Here is a 25,475-nt window from a genome sequence, read left to right on the forward strand (position 1 = left end):
AGAAAAGATGAAGATCTCTCAAATTGCTGCACCACTGTGAAAGGCTATAGTGTAACTTTTCATCACCACAACCGCTTCCTGTGTCTTTGAAATGAAAACGCTTTTAGTGCAGAGATGCCTGAAGCAGATGAGTAGGAAGCAACTTGAATACCACTTGCTCGATCTCTTTTTGTGATGCAAGCGAGTAATAGACATGCTTAAAGCGGCTGTAGAGCCCACTGCATGGTTTGCTCAGAGAATCAGGTGAAACTTTAGCGTGCTGACACTTCACAAGCTCCGTGTGTCGTGCCAGAGGAACTATTAACTGTACTCAGGAAGACTCCAGACATGGTAGAGGAGAGGATGGGGAACTGTTGGAGCTACACCAAGGTCGTTTTTTGGTTCATCTTTAAAATGATACTAACTCTGTTGTAAGACAATCATTTAAAAGTAACTGTATGCTTGTCAGTAAATCTTAGGTGGGTAGGTGTGTATGTGTGTGTGAGAGGTAATTGATGTCCCAGATGCAACGCTGTCTTTTCTGAACTGCTGAAATTCAAGGCATTACCTCAGCCAACCAGTGGCTAATTTTTTCCTCACAAGTCATGAGCAAATCATGAATAATGAGTTCAGCCTGAACAGCTGTGTTTGGTTATCAGTAGTGCAGGGCAGTTAGGTCCTATTTTTTGTGCTATGAACCACAACAGGCTTCAGTGACAGGCTTCAGTGACAGACCTCAGTGACAGACCTCAGTGTTAAAAGAAATGAAGGATGTCAAGAGAAATCTGTCAGCTGTCACATCGGCAGATCATCTTATGATCATGGAGTGGACAGTCACAGTCATAGGCCAGGAACCGAAAATTTGAAGGTGTTGAAATGTCTGTACTACAGCTAAGAGAGTGGGTCACATGCTTGTGCCGGACGATGACTGAGAATAAACATGCTGACTGACATATACCACAGTATGTGCCTGATTATTTTGGTTGAGAGGAGCCAGATGAACAATAAATCGACGACAAATGAAGCACAAAGCTGAAGTTGAATTTTCAGATGCTAATTAGAATCTATGTCGGTGTAATCCTCAAATACCAAGATGGATACTTGGTAGTATTTGATGAAAACTGGTGTATACATATACTATTCAAAGTCCTCATCAAGTTGATTTAATCTGTGATGGGTGAGGTGATGATGACAGATTGCTATCTCTCTTGCACTTGACTGATTTAATCATTACGTCTCCTCTTTTTCTGCAGGATCAGTTTGACAACTTGGAGAAGCATACACAGTGGGGGATCGAGTTTGTGGAGAAGTACACCAAATTTGTCAAGGAGCGATCAGAGATTGAAACCAGCTATGCAAAACAAATTAGGTGAGTGCTCCAGCTGACCTGTGATCCATATTTGGGGTTGCAGTGCAGTAGGGTGGCCGTTTTCCATCCAGATGGCTTAGATAAAGAAATCCCCCTCTACAGAAGGATTTGACCTACTCAAGTGTCCTTGAAACAAGAGACTGGATCCTTACCAGCTCATTATGCAGCTGACCCTGACCTCTGACCTCCTTCTGGAGGGGGAGACTGAAACGGGAGTTTCATTATGGGACATAGTGTGTTATATTTATATTAATATTAAAAAAAAAAAAATCAAATTTTCATAGTTGCACTGTTGTTTCTCTGCAGGGAAGCAGAACAGCTTTATGCAAGTGTAGAGTTAGATAAACAAGCAGAAGAGGATGTCTGCTCCCCCCCCCCATCCTTTTTTGGTCTGTAAAGAATCTGTGTGTCTGCCACTCTTTCGTGCATGCATGCTGTCTGCTGTTGTTGCTGGATTCTGCTTCAGGGAAGAGGAAGTCAGGTTGTGGGGGGATGGGGTGGAGCTTGTGTTTCCATAGAGACTAGTAGGTATCAGCATTATCAACCCCAGGTCTGACCCAGATTTTTTTTTTTTCCTCCAACCACAAGTGTCTGCTCCACCCCCTCCATTTCTGGTGCAGTCACTGATTTTTTTTTTTTAAGGGCAGCGATGAGCGTGAGCGTGAGCACTCCTGCATTGAGAGGATCCATCTCCTAAGGCCTCCAGCATCCCAACACAGTGGGAGACACCACCAAATCCACAATCCCTATCTTTAAAGAGGCCTGGCAATATGGCTAATGCCCTAAGTATTGACCCCAACCCCCCATTTCATAGCAACTAGCCAATACCAATCAAGCATTCACATAGCAAAGACCAAGTAACAGATCCTCTGCAGACCGCACCACTCCTCTTTTTGAGAATCAGATCATCTTGAGATAATTGGACTAGCTGTCTGTGTTTACATGCGTGTGTTATCTTCATACCCCTGCACCCATCAACTTTTCACTTAAAGACACAATATATCAAACAGAGATATATATTTTTGTGTGTTGTATTTGTGGATATCCCGTAACTTTGTTCTATTTTTTTTAAAACTGCATTTATTCACTTGTGAATAATTCTTAGTTTTATCCAAAAAAAAAAAAATAGCTGAAAAGCCAAGATAAAGCAGTGCTTTTAACAAATATTGTTAAATTATTATATGTTATTGTGGACCAATAACATATGTCTTTACAGATTTGCACTTGCATTTGAACTCAAACAGACATCCCATAATTCAATTAGTCAGCATCTGTCCATAGTATGTTAGACAAAAGAACAGGCATAGACTCATCTTGCCATGGCAGGTTGGCTTTTATTGAACTTAAGGCTCCACAGATGGTGCGGATGTTTTCAGTCACTGTGCTTACACAGACGACCCGCTGTCAAACTGGGTGTGTTATCTGGTTCACACACACACACACACACACACACACACACACACACACACACACACACACACGGATGTCCACATTGGTACTTGTCAGAAGAGGCTAAAATGAGGAAATTAGGACGTGCAGGCAGGACAGATTGAGTCATAAGGTTTTTCCTGTGTTTTCAACACACTATGCTTCTTTGTTGCTGTGCTACTTGGCCGTACCTCAGGACTAATTATCCTTTGTAATCAACTTAGCTCATGGAATCAGGTTTAATCTAACGGGCACACTCAGACCAAAAGAAACGCATGGGCTGTTAGATCTAATAAACTAATGGAATTGGCTCTTTGATGTAGTCTTCTTTTTTCTCTCATCCATGTTGTTGGGGAGATTTTTCCGTCCCCTCTTTCCTTCCCTTTTAGTGATAATAGACCTTTTCACACAGGGCTTTTTCCATGTTAGAAGAGGCAAAGCTCAGGTGGAACTGGTATCATTAATAATGGGTGCATTATATATACTGTAACTGGAATTTCCCGGTGCTGGCTCACTGGCAAAATGAATAGATTTGAGTCATGAACTGATTTTTCAAGTAAAAATGCCAAACATTTTGTGGTTCCAGCTTATCTCTTGTGAGGAATTTACTACTTTTCATTGACTTATGCGAAAGTAAATTGAATATATTTGGGTTGTAGAGCTTTGATTGGACAAAACAAAGAGCAGTCTGGGCTTTGATAAGTCAAGATTGTAAATAATTGTGATTTTTTTTTTTTTTTTTTCCCACCATTATCTGACATTTTATAGACCGAATAATTCATCGAGTAAATATTTTTCAGATCAATAAAATGCCTGCAGAATAGATCCAGTCAGAGGAGAGTAGTTAGTGATCAAAAGCTTTGTGGTTCAGCATTTTCCCATACAATTGCAAATATAGTTTCGCAAACTGAATGAAATCTATGGCTATTACTCTACATTGCACCATTTCTATCACCATACCAACCACACACTGCACTAATCCATGAATAATCCTCTTCCATTGCATTGGTGTAAACATGCACAATGCTTCAGTCTAGTCATTGCAGGGCAATGCATTAATGCCTCCTCCTCCTCCTCCCCCAAATTCCAGTCTGGCATAATCCATAACACAGTGGGAATAAAGTCCCGCGAACAAAAGAGACTGGGTGAGGGTGAAAAAAAGAGTCTGCGGTCATGTTATCAACCAGTATGTATAGGCATTTTCCTCCAGTAAGTTTCCAGTAAGCCATGGATTCATAGCGCACCATCCTGCACACACAGACACAGACACAAACTGACACACATACACAAATATACACTTAACAACGCTCCTTTAATCCTCCTAATTAAGTGCAAGCTGCTGCTGAATTTGGACAACTCTCTTAAATATGTTCTTTTCAGGCGAGCAGGATCATACAGTCTGAGAGTTAACATCTGACTGTGAGTGAATGAATGAATGAGTGAGGGAGTGCGAACTAGGACTATAATTAGAGATGGGCTGAGAAGGACAGACAGATAGATCTGCCTAGCACCAGTGCAAACACCACCAGGGAGGAGAGGTGTGGGGGATGTGGGCAGAGAGAGCTGGATGGAGTGCAGACACACATTACATGTATTTTTTTTTTTTAACACATGTATTATTTATTTCAGCAGGGATTAAGAACGTCTGTTTAAAACATGTACACGCTGATGCATTTAGATTCCATCAGTGGGTAAAGTGCTATAATCTCGCAACGAGGGCAGCTACGCTTCACTATTATCACCTCTTTCAAAGTAATTAACACTAACTTAAAACAATCGTTTTGTAATGTGTTTTTAAATATGTACTAATAATGATTATAAGATTTTATGATGTGCAACATATATGCCTAATAATCATTGGACTGACTTGTAATACCTTATTACATTCAGACAGTTAAAATGTGGCTTGTCTTGTTTGTGTCAGTCTGTTTTTTTCTTTTGTATGTTCATTTATAACTTGACAACGATGTTCTTTAATTAATCAAAGGATCCTGAAGGCATAAGTACACATGGCCACCCAAATCCATCAGAGCATGGTGCAAGTTATTATGTTTTGCTGACAGAGCTCCTGTTGGGTGGTTGAGCTTGTCACGCTGTTATGATGAAACAAACGTGACATGATGTCAAACAACACAACAGTTGCTAGGTTGAGAAAAGGACGTTGAAAGAGTGTCAGGATCATAACAAGGGGTTTTTATATGCAGCCTATTCCCAGCATTAGCCCTTCACCTGCAGCCGACACGGTTGCTTTCATCCTCACACAACTCCCTCCACCATACATCAACATGCTGCGCTCATGTCGTGCCAGTAACATAGAGCCAGAGTCAAAACAAGGGCAATAGCTGCATAAGAAAAGCATAGTTGTTTCTGGTGACTGGTTCTGCATGCGTTCCCCTGGGGGCGATGATTTATGTCCTGAAGAGAGGAGAGGGGATGTACAGTAGCAGCAGGAGCAGAAAGCACTCTGCCGGATTGAATGGTGTACTGGATGATCCTCTGGCAGGTCCATAAGGGCAGTGTCAGGGAAGTATAATGATAATGGTGCTCGGCCCATCTGCAGGCCGGGCTCTTAGCAAAGACACAGTAAAATATGTCTGACGATGCTGAACTCTTTGTCCTCACAGGAATTTATCAAAGAAGTATCAACCCAAGAAGAACTCGCGAGAAGAGGAGGAGAGCAAGTGAGTCAAAGGATCCTGCTCCCAAAATAAATGAAAGGAAAAGTTTGACATTTGGGAAATATGCTGTTGCTTTCTTGTGGAGAGTTAAATGAGAGGATAGACAGCACCTAATTGGCAACCATTTGATTTATAATTTAAGTGACTTTTAATCAAAAATGCCCAAAATTCACTGGCTCCAGCTTCTCAAATGTGAATATTTGGTAGTTTCCCAATTTTCTATGATGCTAAACTCAACATCTTATAACTGTTGATCAGATAATAACAGCAATTTGAATATGTTAATGTTAATGTGGTTTTCACTTTGACATTTTATACACAACACAAGTAGTACTTATGTGATGACTTAATACTGCCTTGCTCAAGGTTTTTCTGTGTGTTAATTACTTGACGTACAGAAATGAATTAAAGAGATTCAGTCGAACACTAAAGAAATGATCTCAGTATGAACTAAAATAATTAGGCTTTTGAAACTAGCTTGGGGTTTAATGTTTGTAATTTATGTTTTGTGTTTTTACACTTTAGATTTTGGATGGATTATACAAACAAGATAACTTGTTAAATAGTGAGTGTAGCCATGTATTTAACGGACAGATGTGAGAGTGGTATAGATCTTCTCATTTTACTTCAGAAAACAGTTGTTCTAAATGTCAAACTGTTCCTTTTAAGATGTTCAAAACCATCTATTACTTCTGTTTCTGTGTTGGCAGCTACACTCTTTCCTCTAACATCTTTTCCTGTGTCACCTCAGGTACACTTTCTGTCGAGCCTTCCTGACGTCGCTTAACGAGTTAAACGACTATGCAGGTCAACACGAAGTTATAGCGGAGAACTTAACATCACAGATCATCTCTGAGCTTTCACGCTACATGCAGGAACTCAAGGCAGAGAGAAAATCGGTGAGGCATCTTTTTGTATTGTTGCACTCTTTCCATATCAAGTGATTTTTCCTATGTTATCTGAATTCTGTCTTCAACCAGTGCCAGTGCTTTAAATTAAACATTTAGTTTAGACAGCAGACTCCTGGATTCTGTAAAGGCAAACAGACACACTGCTCTACAAGAACTTAAGTAGCCCATTTCCTCTGCATGTTCTATTCTCCATGATCTGAGGTCATCGCTGAGTAAATATAGATACACCCAAAGGCTCGCCAGAAGTGCACAACATGACTGACTGCGTCCTTTTTATGGAACAAAGTCATCGTCTCTCTCTCTCTCTCTCTATCATTACAGCCTTATTTCTCTTTTTTAAAGCAACTTACAAAATAATTGGTGCACCACACACTGTACGCTATTCTTAAATGTTGAAGTCACTTTTCCTCCTCGCCAGTATAAAGCGATTTGGAAGAGCGGTGGACCTGCAGTGCATGATTAATAGATAACAGTGTGGTGCCCATGAAATCCTATAGAGTTGGTGAGGGAGCAGAGAGAAAAGCTACCCAGCTGGAAAAATGTACTTTCTGAAAAATCTGTCATGGACTCTTGTGTCACGGAAGTCCAGCTGAGGGAACTGGAGTGGAAAACCAAAACCAGAGGGCACAAAGGCACAGTGACTTTTTTTTTTTTTTTACAGTATATGTTCATCAGTGTTGCTGCTTTTGCTACTATATCTACATACAGGAATCCCCTGGGTGACATTATTAGTGATCAGTTTTGATTTTAGTTCTAGTTTAGTTGCAGTAAACAGAGAGAGAGAGGGAATTTTCCAACGCTTCCAAAGGGGAATCATCTAGCACACCAAGCCTGTTTTGCTCTTTTGGCTTCGGTCTAGCCTGGCTCGGTTTGGCTTGGGATAGCAGGCAGCAGTCTGTGTCTAGTGTCTGGTCCAGATTTGGCTTTTGTCATAGAGGGTCATTCAACAGACCCCTGCTGCCCTGAGGCTGCAGGATGTCACTGTGACACCTCCCTTCCTCCTCATTTCTCTGCACCTTTCATCTATTGTATTTATCCACATCGCCGTTCCTCTCCCCTCTGTCCACCTCCTTCACAACGTTTGCACTCCATGTTTTCTCAGCATCTTTTCTTGCGGCTGATATTGTGAATAGCTCGTCATGTGTCTTGATGAAAGAAGTCAACAACACTGTCTCTTCAGTTTAGACAGTACGGGGGGGGGGGGGGGGTTTCCCTTCATAGCATTACACCATAACTCGCAGTATATTTTGTGAAGAGAGGATTCTTTCATCTGAGCAAATGGTTTCTTAGTCGTATTCAGAACAGTGTCCTCGTTGGGTAAATGGAGCCCATTAAGCTTTTTATTTTTATTTTTTTATTCAGTTTTGATTCAAAGTCACACTGACTCCCTCAATAAACTCACGGATGATGGAGGATGACACTGTTTGACAACGAGTGTTGAAGAAAAGACATCCCAAGCTACAGAGAAAAAGACGTTCATCGAAATTGATTTTTACAAGAAAGCACTCAGGGTTTCATAGCAAGTCTGTCCATAACCCTATAAGTGTTAGTGATATTCTGAAAGGTGATTGTAAAGCAGTCATGCCTCACGACTTCCCGAGCTTCCCGTCAGTTATTTTCTCTGGTTTCACTCGCATGAATTTTTAAGCACCACTCAGTGTTTTCTCTCCTGTTGGTGCTTTTTGTGTTTGTCAGACACAGCAGCTCTACAGTAGGATTAGATAGGAGGAGGGTCAGGGCCTCCTGGGGTTGTAGAGAGCTTATTGGACAGGTAAAAATCCACACTACAAACCCAGGGAGGGAGAACAAAATAATAATACCTCATTAGTTTCTTGTGTGTGTGTGTGGGGGGGGTGGTGGTTGTAACTCTCCCCACCTCCCTTCGCTGTTTCCCTGAGTGAACCTCTCACTAAGCTCAGCTTGGGGGTGGCACAGGAGGTGAGGCCAAGAATGTTGTCTTAAAGGATTTTATTTCAGAGCAGACATACTTGCTTTTACAAAAGTGGAACCTGGTTTTATTGGAGAGGCTACTTGATTTAATGTGTTACGCAAACACATTTTATTCATCATTTTAGATTCAGATATACGTATGTAAAAGTACAGTATCCTGATCTCATCGAAATCAAGAGCGTAGGTTTGGTCTCAACAGTAGGGACAAAACAAACCGAGCCGTCCTTCCAAGGACTGTTCAAGGCTGTCAGCCGAATATTTGTATAAGATATGTATACATCTAAATAAAGACTAAAAGTAAACTTTACAACTTTACAACTAGCCTATAGCTAAACTAGCACCTTGACCAGCTACAACAGTAAAATTCTGCCCATGCTGCAGAGAGTTAACTAGTTAGTCAGAAGTTAGCAGTATAGCTTTTTGTGCACAACCACTCCAAGCTGCAAGGACTGCTGCAGTGACGCTTTTGAAGCAACATCGAGATTTTGACAGCTCAGGTGGCCGTAGGGAGTACAATCATTTTTGGGGCATCACGGCCAGAGGGAATGATTTCAGTTGTCATGGAGACGTAGCCTCTGGGAGGGCACATCGGAGTTATCTAATATGAATCCAAACATAGTGCGAATGAGTTCACTCAAATATTAGAAGGGGCAATTCTGCCCTCTCAAAATATTGGTTGGGACATGTCCGTACCGTCCATATGCAAACCTGCGCCCTTGATGGAGATACCCTCCCATTGGCCATGCAGGGCTTGTTTCTGCTTAATAGTATAATAGGTAAAGATGAAGAGTAGGCAGGGTTAATACGGGATGAAGAGCCTAAGCCGCACTGGACTGTGATTGTGCTGAGGAATCATAATAAGGTGTTCAGTCAGCACACTGCTGTCCATGAGGGCTTATAAAGACCCTTAAACACTCCCATGACTGTAACAGTTACTTGTAACATTTATAAATGTCACTGTAATATAATTACTGTATGGGTTAGTGGAGGAGTCCACGTGAAGGTTAGTCCTGTGTGTACTCTTTTGTATCCACTTGCACCTCCATCACAGCACATAATTATATCTTTTGGCATTGGGAGAAGTTGAATCTGTCTTATCCTGCTGCGATGTGACAAGTTCAACCAGCTAGAAAAAATGAAAGAAAAAAAAAACATCTTATTCAGCTGCCAAGGCTAGGAAAGCAGTTACCGAAAAGTCAGCTGAAAGCCATAATGCGCTATAAAACATCTTTAGGTGGGTTTTGGCAGAGGATGCTCACCTCATTTATCTCTGAGAGGCAGAGAGGAGAGCTGCAAGCACAGTGTGAGAACAATGTGTCTCTCTGGAGTGGCCTCACATGCCTCCTTGTGCTGAGTGGAAAGACAAATAGGAAGCTGAGAGGGAGAATTGATCGTTGGATCTCGCCATAGTCGCTGAATGCACATGTCAATCCAAAAAGAAGAAGACTTCAGTATGAATAACCTCTGCAGGATCACTCTCGTCACTTAATGGTCTAAACATGAGGAGGAAAGTCTCAGTGGAGCTTTCATGAGGTTTCGTATTTCATGATTATATGTGTGTTGACAACTGCGCAGGACTTCAGGTGCACATTCCTGTGAACCAAATCATGTCAATGACTGACAGGTCAGTTAACTCTTGTGGATGTGCGCACAGACGTACATGTTGCACCTGTCACACCTGTCACACAAGTAAACTCTAAAGTTTAAATGCTGTGCTGGAGTGAAGTTTTTGCTCCTCTCTTATTATTCAGTCGGCAGAGGATGTTCGTTTCTTTCACCCCATGTCTTCATTTTGCTCAAAGCATATTGTATTTGTGGAGTGGACAGCTTGTGAGTCACAAAGGGTGCATATCTGTCCCACCTCAGCTCAATGTGGTACAAAGACGACACTGGAAAGTAGCAAGGCAGATAAGGTCGACAGCAGATAGTAGCTGGAGACAATGTGGTGCACGCACTTGGAACAATGATAATGTCTGTGTTTATGTATGCAGAGAAAGATGCTGCCAGAACAAGAGTCTACAAAATCACAGTTTGCTGTTACTTTATATGTTCTTTCATTCTAACATGTCTTGGTTCTGGTTGTCTGGTTCCCGGAGGGAGTCTGGTGGATGTGCGTAACTACAGGGACCAGCTTGAGGAATTCCTTTGTCTTTGAAGATGTAGTCATAGCACATAGAGCAGGCCTGCTTCCCATTATTAAGTAAATATTAAATCTGCTGTCTCTGATCTAATGTGTTTGGATGGATAATGATCATATTTTCCAGTCCCACTTTTATTTGGAGAGAATTTGTTAGTGTGGTGAATCAAACTTTTTCTCTCTCTCGCTCGCTCTCTCTCTCTCGCTGTCTTTCAAATACCTTGGTAACTGAGAGTGGCAGCTTCAGGTCACCGACCTGTTGAAGCTGCCCAGATGTCCCTGACAGTGCCAGCTAGTCACATGCTGTTACTGAGAGGGATGAGTGGAAGAAAGACGGGGTGCGTCTGCTCTTTTCTTGTGCCGAGCCAAGTGTATCCTCTGCAGTCTGTGAATTTAAACACAGCGAGACCAACACTGCAGAACAGCTGCCGAAATGGCTGCAGCATTTACTGTGTACCTGTGTCCCAGATGGCTGAGGGCTCTTTTTTTTCTTAATCGTGTTTGAAAGTAAATGGGGCTCGTGTCTTTGTTTTGGTCAAAGCATCCTCCTTTATCCTCCAGCAGGATCTTCTGAATCTGATGGAGGTGTTTGGGAAAGAGTGTCAGCGTAGTTTGTTCATCTTCATAATGATGGAAGATATGTTGATGCAGACAGCATGAGACATTGGATATTCTTTTTAGAAATGTTGTTATGGAGACAAATATTTGGTTGAAAGAATGCTTCACACTAACAATGACGTCACCCAGGCCTGTGGTCCGTAGTGTGAGAAGCCTTCATGGCATCTTCTCTGCATCTTATCATCATCTAGAAAGACATTTTTAGAGTTCATCATCGAAAGGATTGTTCTTATCTAACAGGAATCTGAAGGTCAAGGTCTTAACAGCGGTTGAAAAAAATGAAACACATGATATGTTGGTTTGACAGGACTTCACTTGCTCCACAATGTCCCATTTTCTGTTTGAGCTCAAATACTTCCTCTGAAACACTGGAGCACTTCCTTATTTCACTCAGCTTCCCTCGAAACTTTGGGAAATGAGAAGTGCGAGTACCTGAGGTAAACCAGAGAGCATTCTCACTTACTGCTCTCATGTCCAGTGTTATTCAGGTGGGATTAACCTTTAGGTCTCCTGCATCAGTCTTAATTTCACATCTCCTATATGTGTGTGTGTGTGTGTGTGTGTGTGTGTGTGTGTGTGTGTGTGTGTGTGTGTGTGTGTGTGTGTGAGTTAATACACAGAATACTGAGGACTTCCTTGTGCCGTCCAAGCACTGAAATTCCAGAGAAGTACAAGCAGCAGCTTTCTGTCCTTTATAACGGCCTGAATGGCAGCATCGATATTCAGCTCAGCTACTGACCCTAGCTTCCGCAGGCTGCGTAACCAGGGGAAACCTCATTGATAGTCGAGTCTCTGTGGCGTTATTTAATCTTAATTTGACACTTTTTTTTGGCAGATTAACATGACAGCAGGCACTGCAGGAATCATTTGCGTGTTTTATAAGTAATCGCAATCTAATTTAAAAACAACAAAGTTGGTAGAATTGGTGGGTCTGCGTTTCCTCTTCCAGGGGTTTTTTGGCTGTGATCCACACAGAGAGCTGTAGAGAGATGTGCTCTGCCTCCAGGCCAAGTCCTCTGGTCTCCTGGAGTGAGTAAGGCCAAGTGAGGCCTGTTATAAAAACACACAGTGTATGAGCTGTGTGAGTTTAAGATCAGCACTGCCACCTAGCCTTGTCCAATATGCCAAATTTGGCATATTCCAGAATCCACTGTAGCCTGTCTGTCTCCCCCTAGATTACTATATCTGCAGCCTCATACACTTTCATGTTTTATCTTGTGGTATGTTCACTGTAAGCTTCACTGTTTCAGTTGGCCTCTCTTGTCTTCCTGCTACTTCGTCTAACAGTCGTAACTGTCTTGTTGTGGATATTTTCTATTCCTCCGTCTGTTCATATGCATTAAATGTAGATGTGTGTTGAGAGTCAGACACATACAGTACTGTAACATCAACAGTCACTACATGCGAGTTCTTCATTTAACAAAAGAGCTAAATGCTAACATTCTCACAATGACATGCTGATGTTAAGTAGGTATAATGTTTACCACGATTACCATTTTAGTACATTTGCTAATCACCACTAAAAATAGTACAAGCTGGGGCTGATGGGAATGTTATTTGTTTTATTTATTAAGTGTTGGACATATTGAAAGTCCAACGCTGGAACAAGGAAAAGTTAGGGGATCACCAACAGTTGTTTAGATATTTCACTCAAAACCACAAATGTCAACCACACTGTTGCCCTATAGAAAAGGTTAGGGGATTCCCTACACTGCCATGAATAGACACATGCTGCTAGCATGGCTACAAGCTCTCCATTCTTTAGGCCTCAGTAGAGATAAGCTTGAGTAGTTTCTTTTAACATGTTTTCCTAATGAAATGTTCATTGTCTTTTCCACTGAATACATCGTGTGTGCACTCTATATTTATCTTACAAACCTCTCCAAATATTGTATAGATTCCATTCGTGTTACAAGTACTGAGTTGATGAAATCACTGAAATGTTCCTTGGATGTAAGCATGAGGATAAACCTTGCTGTTGGCACCGAACTCCTTACAGAACATGCGACTTTATAACTTCATAAAACAGCATCTGTTCTGTGTCTGTTATTCGTCCCTTGGTTCTCATTGTTAGTTAAGCTACAGTATGTTGGACCATTTTTTATTTTTATTTTAGTGGAATTTCTACCTGATATAGAGCCTTCATTCTATTGATTTTTATTATTGGTGATTTAATGTAAGTTACAATTAACTAGAGTTTTAAAACACACAGTGTTTATTCACATGTGTTGAACTGGTGGGGTATGATGTGGTTTCTCTTTAATCAAATAGACTTATAGCCATCTGCTCGAGCTTGTACAAATCTCTGGGAGTTAAGCTTGTGGGTTATATGGTCATAATTTTTAATGCAGCCACAGTATAGTATCTATTTGAATTTGCCCTACTTTCCCAGTTCACGTTAATACTTTCCTGTCACAGCGTGAGTAATATTCAGAGTGTTTAATGGTATGTTTGAGACTCTTATTCCCACTGCTTATAATTTATTATCCCGACTATGTCAAGGTCACGTTCACCTGCTTTTAAATCCCATAAGCTTGTGAATAGTACGATAATATTTTTTTCTTCCCCTTCTCCAACTCTTCTTACAGCACTTCCATGATGGACGTAAGGCACAGCAGCACATCGAAAGCTCGTGGAAACAGCTGGAATCGGTGAGTGTGATAATACAGTGTGAAGTATCACAACATTACCTGAATGTTTTATGCAGAAGGATGAGAGGTAAAAGGTTTAAGTGATATCCAAATTTGTTCTTGTTAGCTATGATGCTAATGAATGCAGATTTTACCATTTTTACAAAAAATAAATCCAGCTATCGGAACCCAACCTTAGTCATGACATAAAATGTAGTTTACCATGTTTTTTAAAACGAACACCATACACTAGTACACACTCATTTCATTTTAGATATATGTGCTGTCAGTTAAATTACACGTCAGATACATTAGGGCCCGGCACTGTAGAATAAAGGGATAAAAATCAAGTTATCAACATCAACACCAAAAAAAGCAAAAAAGCTCATGCTACAACAGACACTTTGGGAGATGGCGTGTGACCATGAAGGGAGGGAAAACATTAAGGAGGTGGAGAACTGTCTGTAAATGGGGAAAAAAAGAAAAACAGAGGACCATGTACAGAGCCCTGAGGGACGTCCTGTTCTGTCTTCAACAGAAACCTCAAACAATGTTCCATTTCTTTAGCTGGAAAATGGGGACAGGGCAGACTTTATAAGTACATGATGAATATACACGGCTGCCCTATTACATTAAGATGAAATTCTACAATACAAATAAGGCTATGATAAAGCTATAACTAACTTTCAATGAAAGTATTATTGCATAATGTATGACGTCTGTTGCCTGGATGGCAGGCTGACAATGCTAGGAATGTATGAAGACAGTTCGCTAATTAACACAAAATACTGCCTGAGGTAAATCTAGATAAAAAGACAGAAACGACTGCATCAGACTCTGAAGCACTGAAGTATCACTGAATATATCAGTTGTGTGTTTTCACCGTCAGTTGTAGACCAAATGTTTGTTACTCTCTTTAATATTACTGAAGTAGATAAGAGCAGATCCAGGAGTGTCTGTCGTATTTGTTTTAGTGGAGGAGCGAGAAGAGAGATTGCACAGAACACCACCTCTTATCTCTGCCTGGCCCCTTTGACGGGGGAGAGAAAAGAGTGTGAGAGAGATGCATAACTGCCTTGTCCTCCTCAAACTTCTCTGTGTGTTCAATGATCCCATTGTGTGTGTGAGGCAGATAGGCATAGTTCAGAGTGCACGCTGGCCCAACAAACACTGATTGTTCGGTTCGAGGGGTCGAAAGAGGGCTGGATGAATGCTTGTTTTTCTGTACACAAACGGCCTCTATGAACATTTGTTTAATCTGCAGGCCTGCAGACTCTGACAGACCCCGTGGCTGTGTCAGTGACATAAACTAACCTCTGTCGCACACAATGCTGGGCCTGAAATGTATATGACGTATACGTACATGTTATGACGTCCATTACTATGCTTATTAAAAGGTCAACTTATATGCTGTTGTTTGTGATCAAATTAAATTTGTTTTTCTCCGTTTTTCCCCAGTGTAAAAGACGATTTGAGAGGGACTGTAAAGAGGCGGACCGAGCACAGCAATACTTTGAGAAGATGGACGCTGACATTAACGTGACTAAGGCTGACGTGGAAAAGGTACGTGTCATCTCACTCCTATGCAGCAGCCTCCGATCACACACAAGCTTGTCCCATACCCTCCATGCTTACAACACAGCTTCCCCACAGCTGATTGCCCGGCCCTCCTCACTCTCCCACCTAGCACCCTCACCATTTTCTTTTACACCCCCAACCCCTTCCCGTGCCCCCCTGCCCTGACTCCTCATTCCACTGAGCTCGAAAGACAGTAAAGATTGACTGACCATGTGTTTGATGCCAGGGACTGTGTGTAAAAGCTGGCATTGTCTCAGCAGCGATCTGCTGCTAAACAAAGCTGATAGCAGCACCGAGTCCTCATTATCAGTGTAGTGCAGCCACCAAACACTCTGCTGCTGTGCTGTACGGGCCTTAGCAACAAAGAGGACTGTGTGTTGATGGTGGCGCTTTTGTGAGTTTATGTGGAAATGAATTATACATATTAGTTGGCTTTGGCGTTTTCTTTTTGTGACTATATGTCACCTTCAATAAATCAACACGTGTAGCCATCATCCAATTCCTAGGAATTGTAGACCAGAGCCCCCTGGGGCTGTAGCTGATGTCATTTCCTGTTGTCATAACCAATTAAACGAGCCCTCAGAATCTGAAGCCTTTAACCCACACAGCTCCCACCGCCGCAAGGCATCATGGGTCAGCAGCGCGTGCTCCTGCTGCTTCATCAGCTGTTGGAGCAGAGCTCAGGCTCCGAGTTGACACAGTTCAGACCCGATTATTATGCAAATATAGGCTGGAATAAAGAGCCTTTCTGCACTCTGGACATACAGCCAAAGAGCTACAATAGGCTTAGGCTAACACTGAACTCAACTGGAAAGACCCGGCACAGCAGCTCAAAAAAAAAAACTAGTTTTGAAACAAGAGTTGTGTTGTTTGTGATCACAATAATTCCATTTATGGAAGAATGAACGACTCAGAATTCTGTAAAAGGAAGAGAATCTGTTCTGTTTTTCTTCTGCTCTCATCTAGTTAGTATCACTGTTTGTATAAAGTGATAATTTAAATAACTCTTTAGTATGGCAGATGTGTCATTCAGCTCTCAAGGATCATACCAGTGGTTTTGCTTGTGGTAACGGTAAATGTGCATTTCAAATTTCTGCTGATCATTGTCTCTTAACTTTTGGTTTCTGTTGGCGCCATTGAAATTCAGTTTCAGGTCAATACCTGTTGGTGCTTTACGTGTGCTCAGATATCAAAAGAACAGCTACTTTCTATAATGGAAGAAACTACCAATGTAAACTACCACATTATCCATTATCTGTGGCATATTAGATCTTACTGTCACCATTGTTGCCCTTCTGACCACTGGTGATAATAATTTTCCTCTCGCCTCCTTTGTTGTAGCGTCACGAAAAGAACAGGCTTGGATATAAGCATTTTGAATGAGAAACTTAAGTTTCTTTGGAAGCGTTAGGAGTTTCCAAATCTCTATTCTGTAGGTTTTTATGTTGTTGTGACCATGGCTGAAAAGTACCTAAATTTGCCTCAGAGTTTTGATTTTGTGAAAACATAGTGTTGGTAGTAATTGTGATGCTTTTCAATATATCGCTCTCAGATAAGCTGCAGATTGATCCTAGAACAAACTTGAGTTTTCCTAAAAACATAACTTTTACAGAAAATAAAGGCGACAAAACGTCAAACATTAGCTTTGTCTCCTCTTGCTTTCTGTGTGGGTGTTTTGACCGACCTCAGCTCTCGATTTTCTCCTACTCACATTTCCATTGTTCACAAATGAAGAACTTATAATATAATAGACTGATTGTGTGGAAGGTTTTTGTTCCACATATTTAAAAAAATTCTCTTATGTGTGTTTTTCTGACAAGTGCTTTACTGGTACATGTTTTCCCTTGTTGTATCTGTAGTATCACTTCTATCAGCTCAAATCTTCTCACTAGATTCTATAAAAAGTATAAAGTATTAAAGTTCTTTTGCTCAGTATCACATAGAGTATAAACTGTAGTTACTTGCTATGCTACATCATGTTTAGATTTCAGCAAAGTTAATCATAATTTCTTAAGTGCTCAGTTTGTTTTGAGGTGATAAATGGATGTGGCCATAAAACTGAGCCACAGAAAATAACAGATCATGTGTCTCAGTGTGTTTTCTCTCTGCAGAGGCATATTCCTTTAGTTATTCAGAGGGCCTCTGAGTATTTATCACCGGAAGGGATGAAATGTCACAACCTCAACCCAGTTTGTGTTTTAGTCATAGTTAAAGCCTTGGGTTGTAAGTAGGTCTGGAACGGACAGAACAGATGCGTGGTGTTGGACAAGAAAAGAAGAGAAGAAACAGTGTGTATACATGTTTGTGAGCATAGTTGTGTGCGTGTGTGCGTGCGTGCGTGCGTGCGTGCGTGCGTGCGTGTGTGTGTGTGTGTGTGTGTGTGTGTGTGTGTACTTGTGTCTGTGTACATTGGTATTCTGCAGCTGAAGGCCAGTTTAGGATTTTATGAGTTACTAATGAAGAAATTATATGATTTAACCTACTGAACAAAGTTGCTTGTCATTAACAATAAAGAAGAAAGTATTAACATTTGACATAGAGTTATTTTGACAAGCTAAGTTCCAGGAGTTGCTGTTGTCTGTAATGTGATGTCTCTGTCTAATGCGAAAGAGCTGCTGTTTGTTGAGCTGAGGTATTGTGGTTTTGTCCGCAGCTGGAGCAAACCTCTAACTGTTCCCTCTTCCCTCCTCTGGCAAACAAAATCCCTCAATTTGGGGTTTGGATTCACAGCCTAGATATCCACAAAGCCTGTTCCAGTTCTTTTGACGGACCCCTGGCCCTCTTACACACACACTCACAGACTTCTTATTGTGGAGATCCTCAGTTCTAAAGAATTAGAAAAATGACACTTCTGTTCTGCCTTAACTAAAAGCACAAGATGGTGGTCAACAATACTATATATTAGCGGTTATTGTGTTTGTGTAGCTTCCCTTTTTGACCGATGACAGGCCTGGTGGTCCAAGGAAGTGCATCTATGGCAACTTCTTGTTTAGTTGGAAACGGCTAACAAACTTTTTTTTTGTTTTTTTGTGTGTGTGTGTGTGTGTGTGTGTGTGTGTGTGTGTTTGTATATTTATTTTATGCCATGCCTTGAAGCGAAGTTCCCACAAGGTAGGTCCAGCGGACAGAGAGCCTATTATATCTGTGGGAACACACACACTGTCTCGACTTGTGTCTCAGTACACACATACACATACAATACACATACACATACACACACACACACACACACACACACACACACACACACACACACACTCACATTCATGTAGAGTCTGACACACAGCCACCACCAGCTCACTGTTAACACGCCCTGTCCTGTCAGACGGTGATCAGTGGCTTGCTTCCCTGTCTCCTGCTGAACACTTGTCACCCTGAGGTTTATATGTGTGATGTAAGAAAAATGAAACAAGAGAAATAATGAATATGTTGTGTAAGGCGTCAGCTTGCATACCAACTTCCATTCAGATTTTGCTCTTCATTCTCTGTATTGTTAAAAATCCCCACCAAGATATGTATTGATATACAGACAGCTAGATAGAGATGTACCTATAGGTACGCACACACACACACACACACACACACACACACACACACGCAGAGGTGTGAGTAACAGCAAAACCGGTAATTTCCAGAAAATGACAACAGGATATGATGTGGCTGCAGACGCAGCAGCTTGTTTCAAGGTTTTGTTATCTGCCACCATGTCAGGTTATCATGGAGATGTTGTTTACTCTCATCATTTGTCAACACTTTCAGAACACTTTGCATGCACCTACACCACCGTGGCACGTCCCCATCAATGCACGCTCACAGGCCTGCACGCAGATTTTAAACAGCTGGATTTTCACATGTGCTTTTTAGCTTTCCTCTGGATTTTTTTTTTTTTTTTTTTTGTAGGCTGTGACTATCGTTTTTCCACTGAAGTATTATCTGTCATCCCTCATGTGCTGGACATAATGTACCTTTGTGTCTGACAAGCACCTCGGCTCTGATGTTCTCCTTTTCTTCTATTATGTCATCTATTACTTACCCATATGTGTGTGAGCACGAGCGTGAGAGACTTAACTCTTGCTTCAGATGGGGGGGAGTCTTTAGATGAAGTCCTGTAAATGTTTCCCTCAGGACTATGACAGATCAGGGTTATATTCCTGTACAGTTAAATGGCTGCAGTTGTATTTGTTCATCTGCTACTCAGCAGACCAGACGCTGATTGCAATCACAGGTTCATGAGGTGACTCTTTGTTATGGATGAACCAATGAAATCACTATTTATGTGCGGACGGGCCACACAGATCTGACAGAAAGAGGAAACAGATATGAGCACTTAGCCGCACACACATACACACGCACGCACGCACACACACACACACATACACACACACACCCCACATGCTGTCTAGCTGAGATAATCTCATCTCCATCTGCTTGCCGTGGATCTGTAATAGGCTGTTCCTGCTGCGTTTCTGACTGCCTGCCTTCCCTTCCTGAGACTGAACTAGCTTAAAATAATCAACATTATCGACAGTAGAGAGAGGCTAGACAGGGCGGGCAATCAAAATCCAAATCCCTGCATTCTGCAGCCAGTTCAGGCTGTTGTCTCCCTGTTTATATGTTTGTTCTGGCCTACATTTAGTCTTATGCCAAAGGCTATTGCTGCTGCCCGACTTGGGTTTGCACCTGTGACCCTGTTTATGTGTGTACATGAGCATGCATGAACACTCATATGCACAAATTTGTCAACTCATATAGGTTTTTATGCCCAGGCTATGTGTATGTGTGTGCGTAACCCATATGTCTGTGTTAATCAGGGGACACTAAGGTATAGCGATGAGAGCGTGTCCGTGACGTGCATGTTTGTGTGTTTTGTTTTCTTCAGGCACGACAGCAAGCTCAGATGAGACACCAGATGGCTGCTGACAGTAAGAGCGATTACTCCTCCTACCTGCAAAAGTTCAACCAGGAGCAGAATGACCATTACTACACAATTATCCCCAACATATTCCAGGTAAACACAACACCCTTCGGTTGATTTGTTACTGCAGATAATTGCACTTAAACATGTTAAACAAACCTACATTTTTAATGGGTAATCAGTATTTCCCATACATCAGATTGTAAGGTTAACTCCACCCAAAAGTTTTTTTTGTTTTTGCATTTTGTGTTTATCAGCTTTCAAAGCTCTGTGTGCAAATGTAGCTGAAAGTGCAGACTTATTGAAAAGTTGGCCACAAAGGTGCATTCATGTGCGATCATTAGTTCGCTTGTGAATACAGTGCTGTTTGCTGGCCACCCCCCACCCCCACCCCCTACTGCCCTCTGGGTCAACAACTAAAAATAAATTCTCAACATGTGGGAAACACTGACGATAACCAGCCATTATTATAAAGAGCTATTTTGTGAAAGCTGTTTGTTCTGTGCGCTGCATGTTGACAGATGTTGAGAGTTTGAGATACAAAAAAAGTAGTTTTTCCACTTATTCATGATCTTCTTTTTAGTTTTTGCCTCTGAAGCTCTGTTTTTTGACAGTGAGGAGTCATATATTTAAAAGAGATGGAAAGTGCATTAGAGATTTCCCAGATGTTAGATCTTTGATGCTCAATATCAAAAGACACCTCTTTCTGACAGTTTCATTCCAAGCTCAGTGTTTCATTTTCAAAGCAAGGTCTGCCCACTCACTCTATAACAGATGCTAGTGACGCTTGTATTTACGTACGAATATGTCTGTATTTTCACCTAGAAACTTCAAGACATGGAGGAGAAACGGATTGAGAGGATAGGAGTGTGCATGAAGACGTTTGCAGACGTGGACCGCCAGGTGCTGCCCATCGTCGGGAAATGTTTGGATGAAATGACGAAAGCCGCCGAGTCCATCGAGCCCAAAACTGTGAGTAAACAGAATGAGATATATGTACACACACACACACACACACACACACAAACACCATGTGGGACATATTGCTCACTCAGCCAGGCTGTCAGTTCAGGCCCACACACCAACGATTTTAGGCTTTCACTAAAGCAACAAGTGTGCTGGTGGGTTGGTACTGTTGGGGGGGGCTTTTTAAAAATAAAAAACAACCCACCTGTGAACAACAAAGTGCTGTGGGAGGGCTGTGTTGTAGCTGAGAGAATAGCTGAATAAAATGATTCAATTTATGTGTTGAACTCCCCTTTATAGTGAGAAAATCAATGTGCTGCATGCACACGCTGTATTTCCCCCATGAACTACTCTCATGGCTTTGTGTTGCCTAAAAATACACCCTGTAGTCCCCCTTAAAGGGGCCTTCCTCTGACTTTACTAAGGAAGTTCAGCTAACTTGTCTTGGTGACTACACGGCCTGTGAAAACAGTTGGATAATGTCTCCTGTTTGAGACTTAAAAAAACTGGAGGTTTGGGGTTTGAAAAAACACAGGTATTTAGGAGCAGTCTAATGAAAGAGGCTACTGACATGCATTATGGGAAATGTAGGATCCAGGATTTTTGAAACTTGAAATGAGGGATAAATAGCTAGAAAATCAAACAATTTAATATTTAGGCAATTTTTTACCTTAATTGTGAAAGAGACAGTGAGAGAGAGAGGATGACATGCAGCAAAAGGCTGCGGGTTGGATTTGAACCCATAGCCGCTGCGGTTAGGACTAAGCCAATGTGGTACGCACTCTACCAGGTGAGCCACCGGGGCGCCTTAAAAATTTCATTTTTACCATTATTTTTTTTTAATCTGTGTCTTGTGAGATGGAATGAAAGAGCAGTACTGAATTTCTGGATTACCCCTTTAGTTTCATACGATGTGATCAGTGAGTACACACATACCCAGCTTCCTCAAAGGTGCTTCCCCATTGAGCACCTGTCAGTGAGCTCATGAGTTTCACCCATAGATGCTGAAGATCTGAGGAAAGTAGTTGAAACTAAGGAGGGTTGACTTGAGAGCTAGGCAGTACATATAGTGAAGGCTGTGCTGGCCCTCTTCCAAGGGATGTTTCACTCTTGATACACACACAGGTATACACAGAGCCGTGCTGCTAAGTGCAGTTCGCTACAGTCCATTAAATTTGGAGGAATAGTTTGATATTTCGGGAACTATGCTTACTCACTTTCTGGTGGAAAGTTAGAGAAGATTAATACTACTCCCTACAACGTCTGCTGTGTACATGAAGCTACTGCGAGCAGCCAGTTAACCTATATATACAATAGGATCTGCCTACCAGCACCTTTAAGGCTAACCAGGCTAACAACTTGTAATTTTATGTGGGGTTATGTGTAGTTAGTTTAATTTAGAAGTGCTGGTAGGCAGATTGTGCTACTGTTAGCCATAGCCAGGCTTGCTGTTTCCAGTCTTTATGCTAAATTAAGCTAACCAACTGTTGACTGTAGCCTTTTGACAGATATGGGAAAGCTAATAAAGTTTCTGGCCATGTTTTAAATACCTGCACAGTACCTGTTCTGGAAACAAGAGGAAGTTCAACCACTTTGCTTCCTAGTTTAAACCCGCTGTTGATCAGAGCTATTCTCAATCTAAACCTTTGAAGCTAATGCGCAGTTGTTGGCTTCAGATTTGTCCCATGGCTTATTATTTATTTCTTGGATACTGAAAAAGAAGGAATAATTTTCCAATGTTAAATAGAAAATGAGCAGTGTGATATATTGAGATGTCTCATGTTGGCTGCCTGCCGTATGACAAAAAACAAGAGTATCCTTAGGGATCGCATATTATGTGTATTTGTGTGTGTGTCTAGCTGTGTGCATGGCCCAGCTCCAGGGAGATGACTCCAGCCTGTGACTGTCTGCTGCAGTAAACAACAGCGGGGAATAACATATCACATGCTCCTTTGCCTCTCTGTGTCTTATTCTTCTCTCATATATACAGTGTACAGAAGATCTTTGACCCCGGGTCCTAACTGCAACCAGACCCTCTGCCCTTATCAGTGCAGATAGGTCGATGCACTCTGAACTTGATTAATGTGCCTCTTCCTGTGTCTGACGAGCCTGGCTGTGTCCCCGACCTCAGTGTTTTGTCATAACTCCTGCCTGACAGATTTAGGTCTTTTCCTCTTTCTTCTGTGGCCCACAAGCTGAATAACGACAGTCCCTCTCCTTTTCCTCTCATGACACACTCAGCAACTGTTATCAGACAGAAACTACTCCAAACATCACAATCGCCAGGCCGCTATTGCGTTGCATCTTATCTCCAGACCTGCTGATTAGCTGGACAATCTGAACAAACAGAAATCCTCCTTTTAGACATTGCTTGTTTAAAAAATATTCAAAAAGTAGATAAAGTGTATCAAGAATAAGACTTTCCCTGATTGCTGTGACCACTGTCCCCCCCACTAGGACTCCAAACAGGTGGTGGAGTCCTACAAGTCTGGGTTCGAGCCCCCGGGTGATGTGGAATTTGAGGACTACGGTCAACCCATGAAGAGGACGGCGTCTGACACCAGCCTGTCCAACCCCAGAGAGGGCAAGGAGAAGCCTACTGGCAAGACCAAGGGCAAACTGTGGCCTTTCATTAAGAACAAGAACAAGGTAACACATGAATGCACACTTAACAAAAGAGTCACAGTTACACTCGAACACACAGCAAAGCCTCATTGGTTGCAGAGGATTTGGTTTTGCACATTTGGAGGCCACATTGCACCTTGGGGAATTTTTTATGGGGTGGGGTGGATATTGTAGGTTTATTTTACTTTATGTTGGTTATGTCTCTGTGATACAGTGGCTATAGCGATATACGTGTTCAATGTTACATTTGCAGTATCTGCTACATTGCTAGTAGTGGCTATGTGTTTGATTTAGTTTCATTTTTATGTAGATACGTAGATTCTTTCGTTGACTTCTGTTAAGCTCAAGAACTCTGTTGCTAGCTCTCTGTTGGTATTGCCATTTTTGTTGTTATTATTTGCCACCCGTTTTCCTCCTTCCCGGCAATCACCCTCACCGATTTTTGGAGCCTCCCTTCTGTAACACACACTAATGCATTTCTACCTTCAACCTGTGGACGGACTCATCTGGCACATATTAACTTGATCTAAAGTTAACCGTCTCCCTTCACCGTTTTTTCCATTGACTGGTGATCGGCCTCGAGTTGCCTCCTTCGGTTTCCTGCTTCTGAACAGCAAAACTGATCTCTGACCGTCTTATGGGCTGGTTGCACTGTTGGTATTGAATGAGATCAGAGCATGAGTGAGTAACTGGCTGTGTGTGTGTGTATGTGGAAGAGGAATGCTGGAAGCAAGTGTGTGCAATGCTAGATGACAAACCCCCAGCGTACTGACTGTATGTGTACAGAAAATGGTGTTTAAACTCATCGTATCCACTGTGTGTAAACTCCCAAACATGTACTTGATCTACTCAATTTTCTATACAAAGTGTTTGGGAGCACAGACAGCCACACACAGGTATTTATACTGTACATTCACACACCTGCATGCAAGCACAACAGAAACACATACAAAAATAAAACATTATACTGATATTTCAGTATAAAAGCACAATTTTTGCCTTAAAGAAACCAGGGTTTTTCAGGGATTTCTGAGTCTCTTTGTTCTATAAAGGAGGGTTTCTGACTCACTTGCCCATGCATGCGCATTGTGCGGCATCTTAGAACTCGTCACTGCTTCATCTTCTAACTTCTCTAAAACCGGTTGATGAATTATGCAGTCAGAAGTTTTAGGACAGCAATAAGCAATTAGATTCCTCTGATGATGACCTCAAATTCATCTGCTGATATCGGTGGGGGATGTGGTGGATTTCTCGTCCTAGCCGGCTTGCGATGAGGTCGGGAAAGAAAAAACCCAAGAGAAAAAAGAAGGAATTTCTAAAATGGAAGCCTGCATGCGCTTTGACTGATACTCTTTGCTGTTTGCTTTGTTGCAGCCGCTTGCTTTAACACATTTTACGCTTCCTACTCACTCTGGTCGTTTTCTTCTTTTTTTTTTCTTTTTAACTGTTTTTATGTTTTGTTATGTGTTTGACTTTTCTTTTTTTTTTCCACAACATAACTACTGATACACTAGGTTTGACATTCCTTCAGTTGTCTTTTACGTTCTGTTTGGGTTTTCTGTTGTGTGTTTATTTTTTAATATTTGTAGGAGGCTTATTTATTTCGTTTTGTGTTCCCTCCTCCTTTTCCTCCTTTGTCTTTTTTCGTTGGATTCTCGACCCCTTCTACTTCTTCTTCTTCCATGTTTTTC

At 41.7% G+C, this 25,475-nt stretch overlaps 1 protein-coding gene across 11 annotated transcripts in view; it reads left to right on the top strand.

Moving 5' to 3' along the window:
• The window catches only part of fnbp1b (formin binding protein 1b), a 55,649-nt gene that overhangs the window by 16,445 nt on the left and 13,729 nt on the right, over nt 1–25,475 (top strand). For 3 of the 11 annotated variants that reach the window (XM_087178258.1, XM_087178256.1, XM_087178259.1), the window contains exons 1-9: nt 162–369; nt 1,233–1,348; nt 5,401–5,457; nt 6,206–6,353; nt 13,659–13,721; nt 15,159–15,263; nt 20,158–20,286; nt 21,019–21,165; nt 23,617–23,808. In XM_087178258.1, the coding sequence (XP_087034384.1) occupies nt 328–369; nt 1,233–1,348; nt 5,401–5,457; nt 6,206–6,353; nt 13,659–13,721; nt 15,159–15,263; nt 20,158–20,286; nt 21,019–21,165; nt 23,617–23,808 (999 nt within the window). In that variant the 5' untranslated portion in view covers nt 162–327. Of the gene's footprint in view, nt 1–160; nt 370–1,232; nt 1,349–5,400; nt 5,458–6,205; nt 6,354–13,658; nt 13,722–15,158; nt 15,264–20,157; nt 20,287–21,018; nt 21,166–23,616; nt 23,809–25,475 lie in introns of those variants that run through there. The other 8 variants (XM_087178255.1, XM_087178260.1, XM_087178261.1 and 5 more) reach the window with 4 other exon arrangements.

Source organism: Seriola lalandi, unplaced genomic scaffold (genome assembly GCF_002814215.2).
Source record: "Seriola lalandi dorsalis isolate HSWRI2012SDOR001 ecotype SW California unplaced genomic scaffold, Sedor1 jcf7180002054680, whole genome shotgun sequence".
Lineage (NCBI taxonomy): Eukaryota > Metazoa > Chordata > Actinopteri > Carangiformes > Carangidae > Seriola > Seriola lalandi.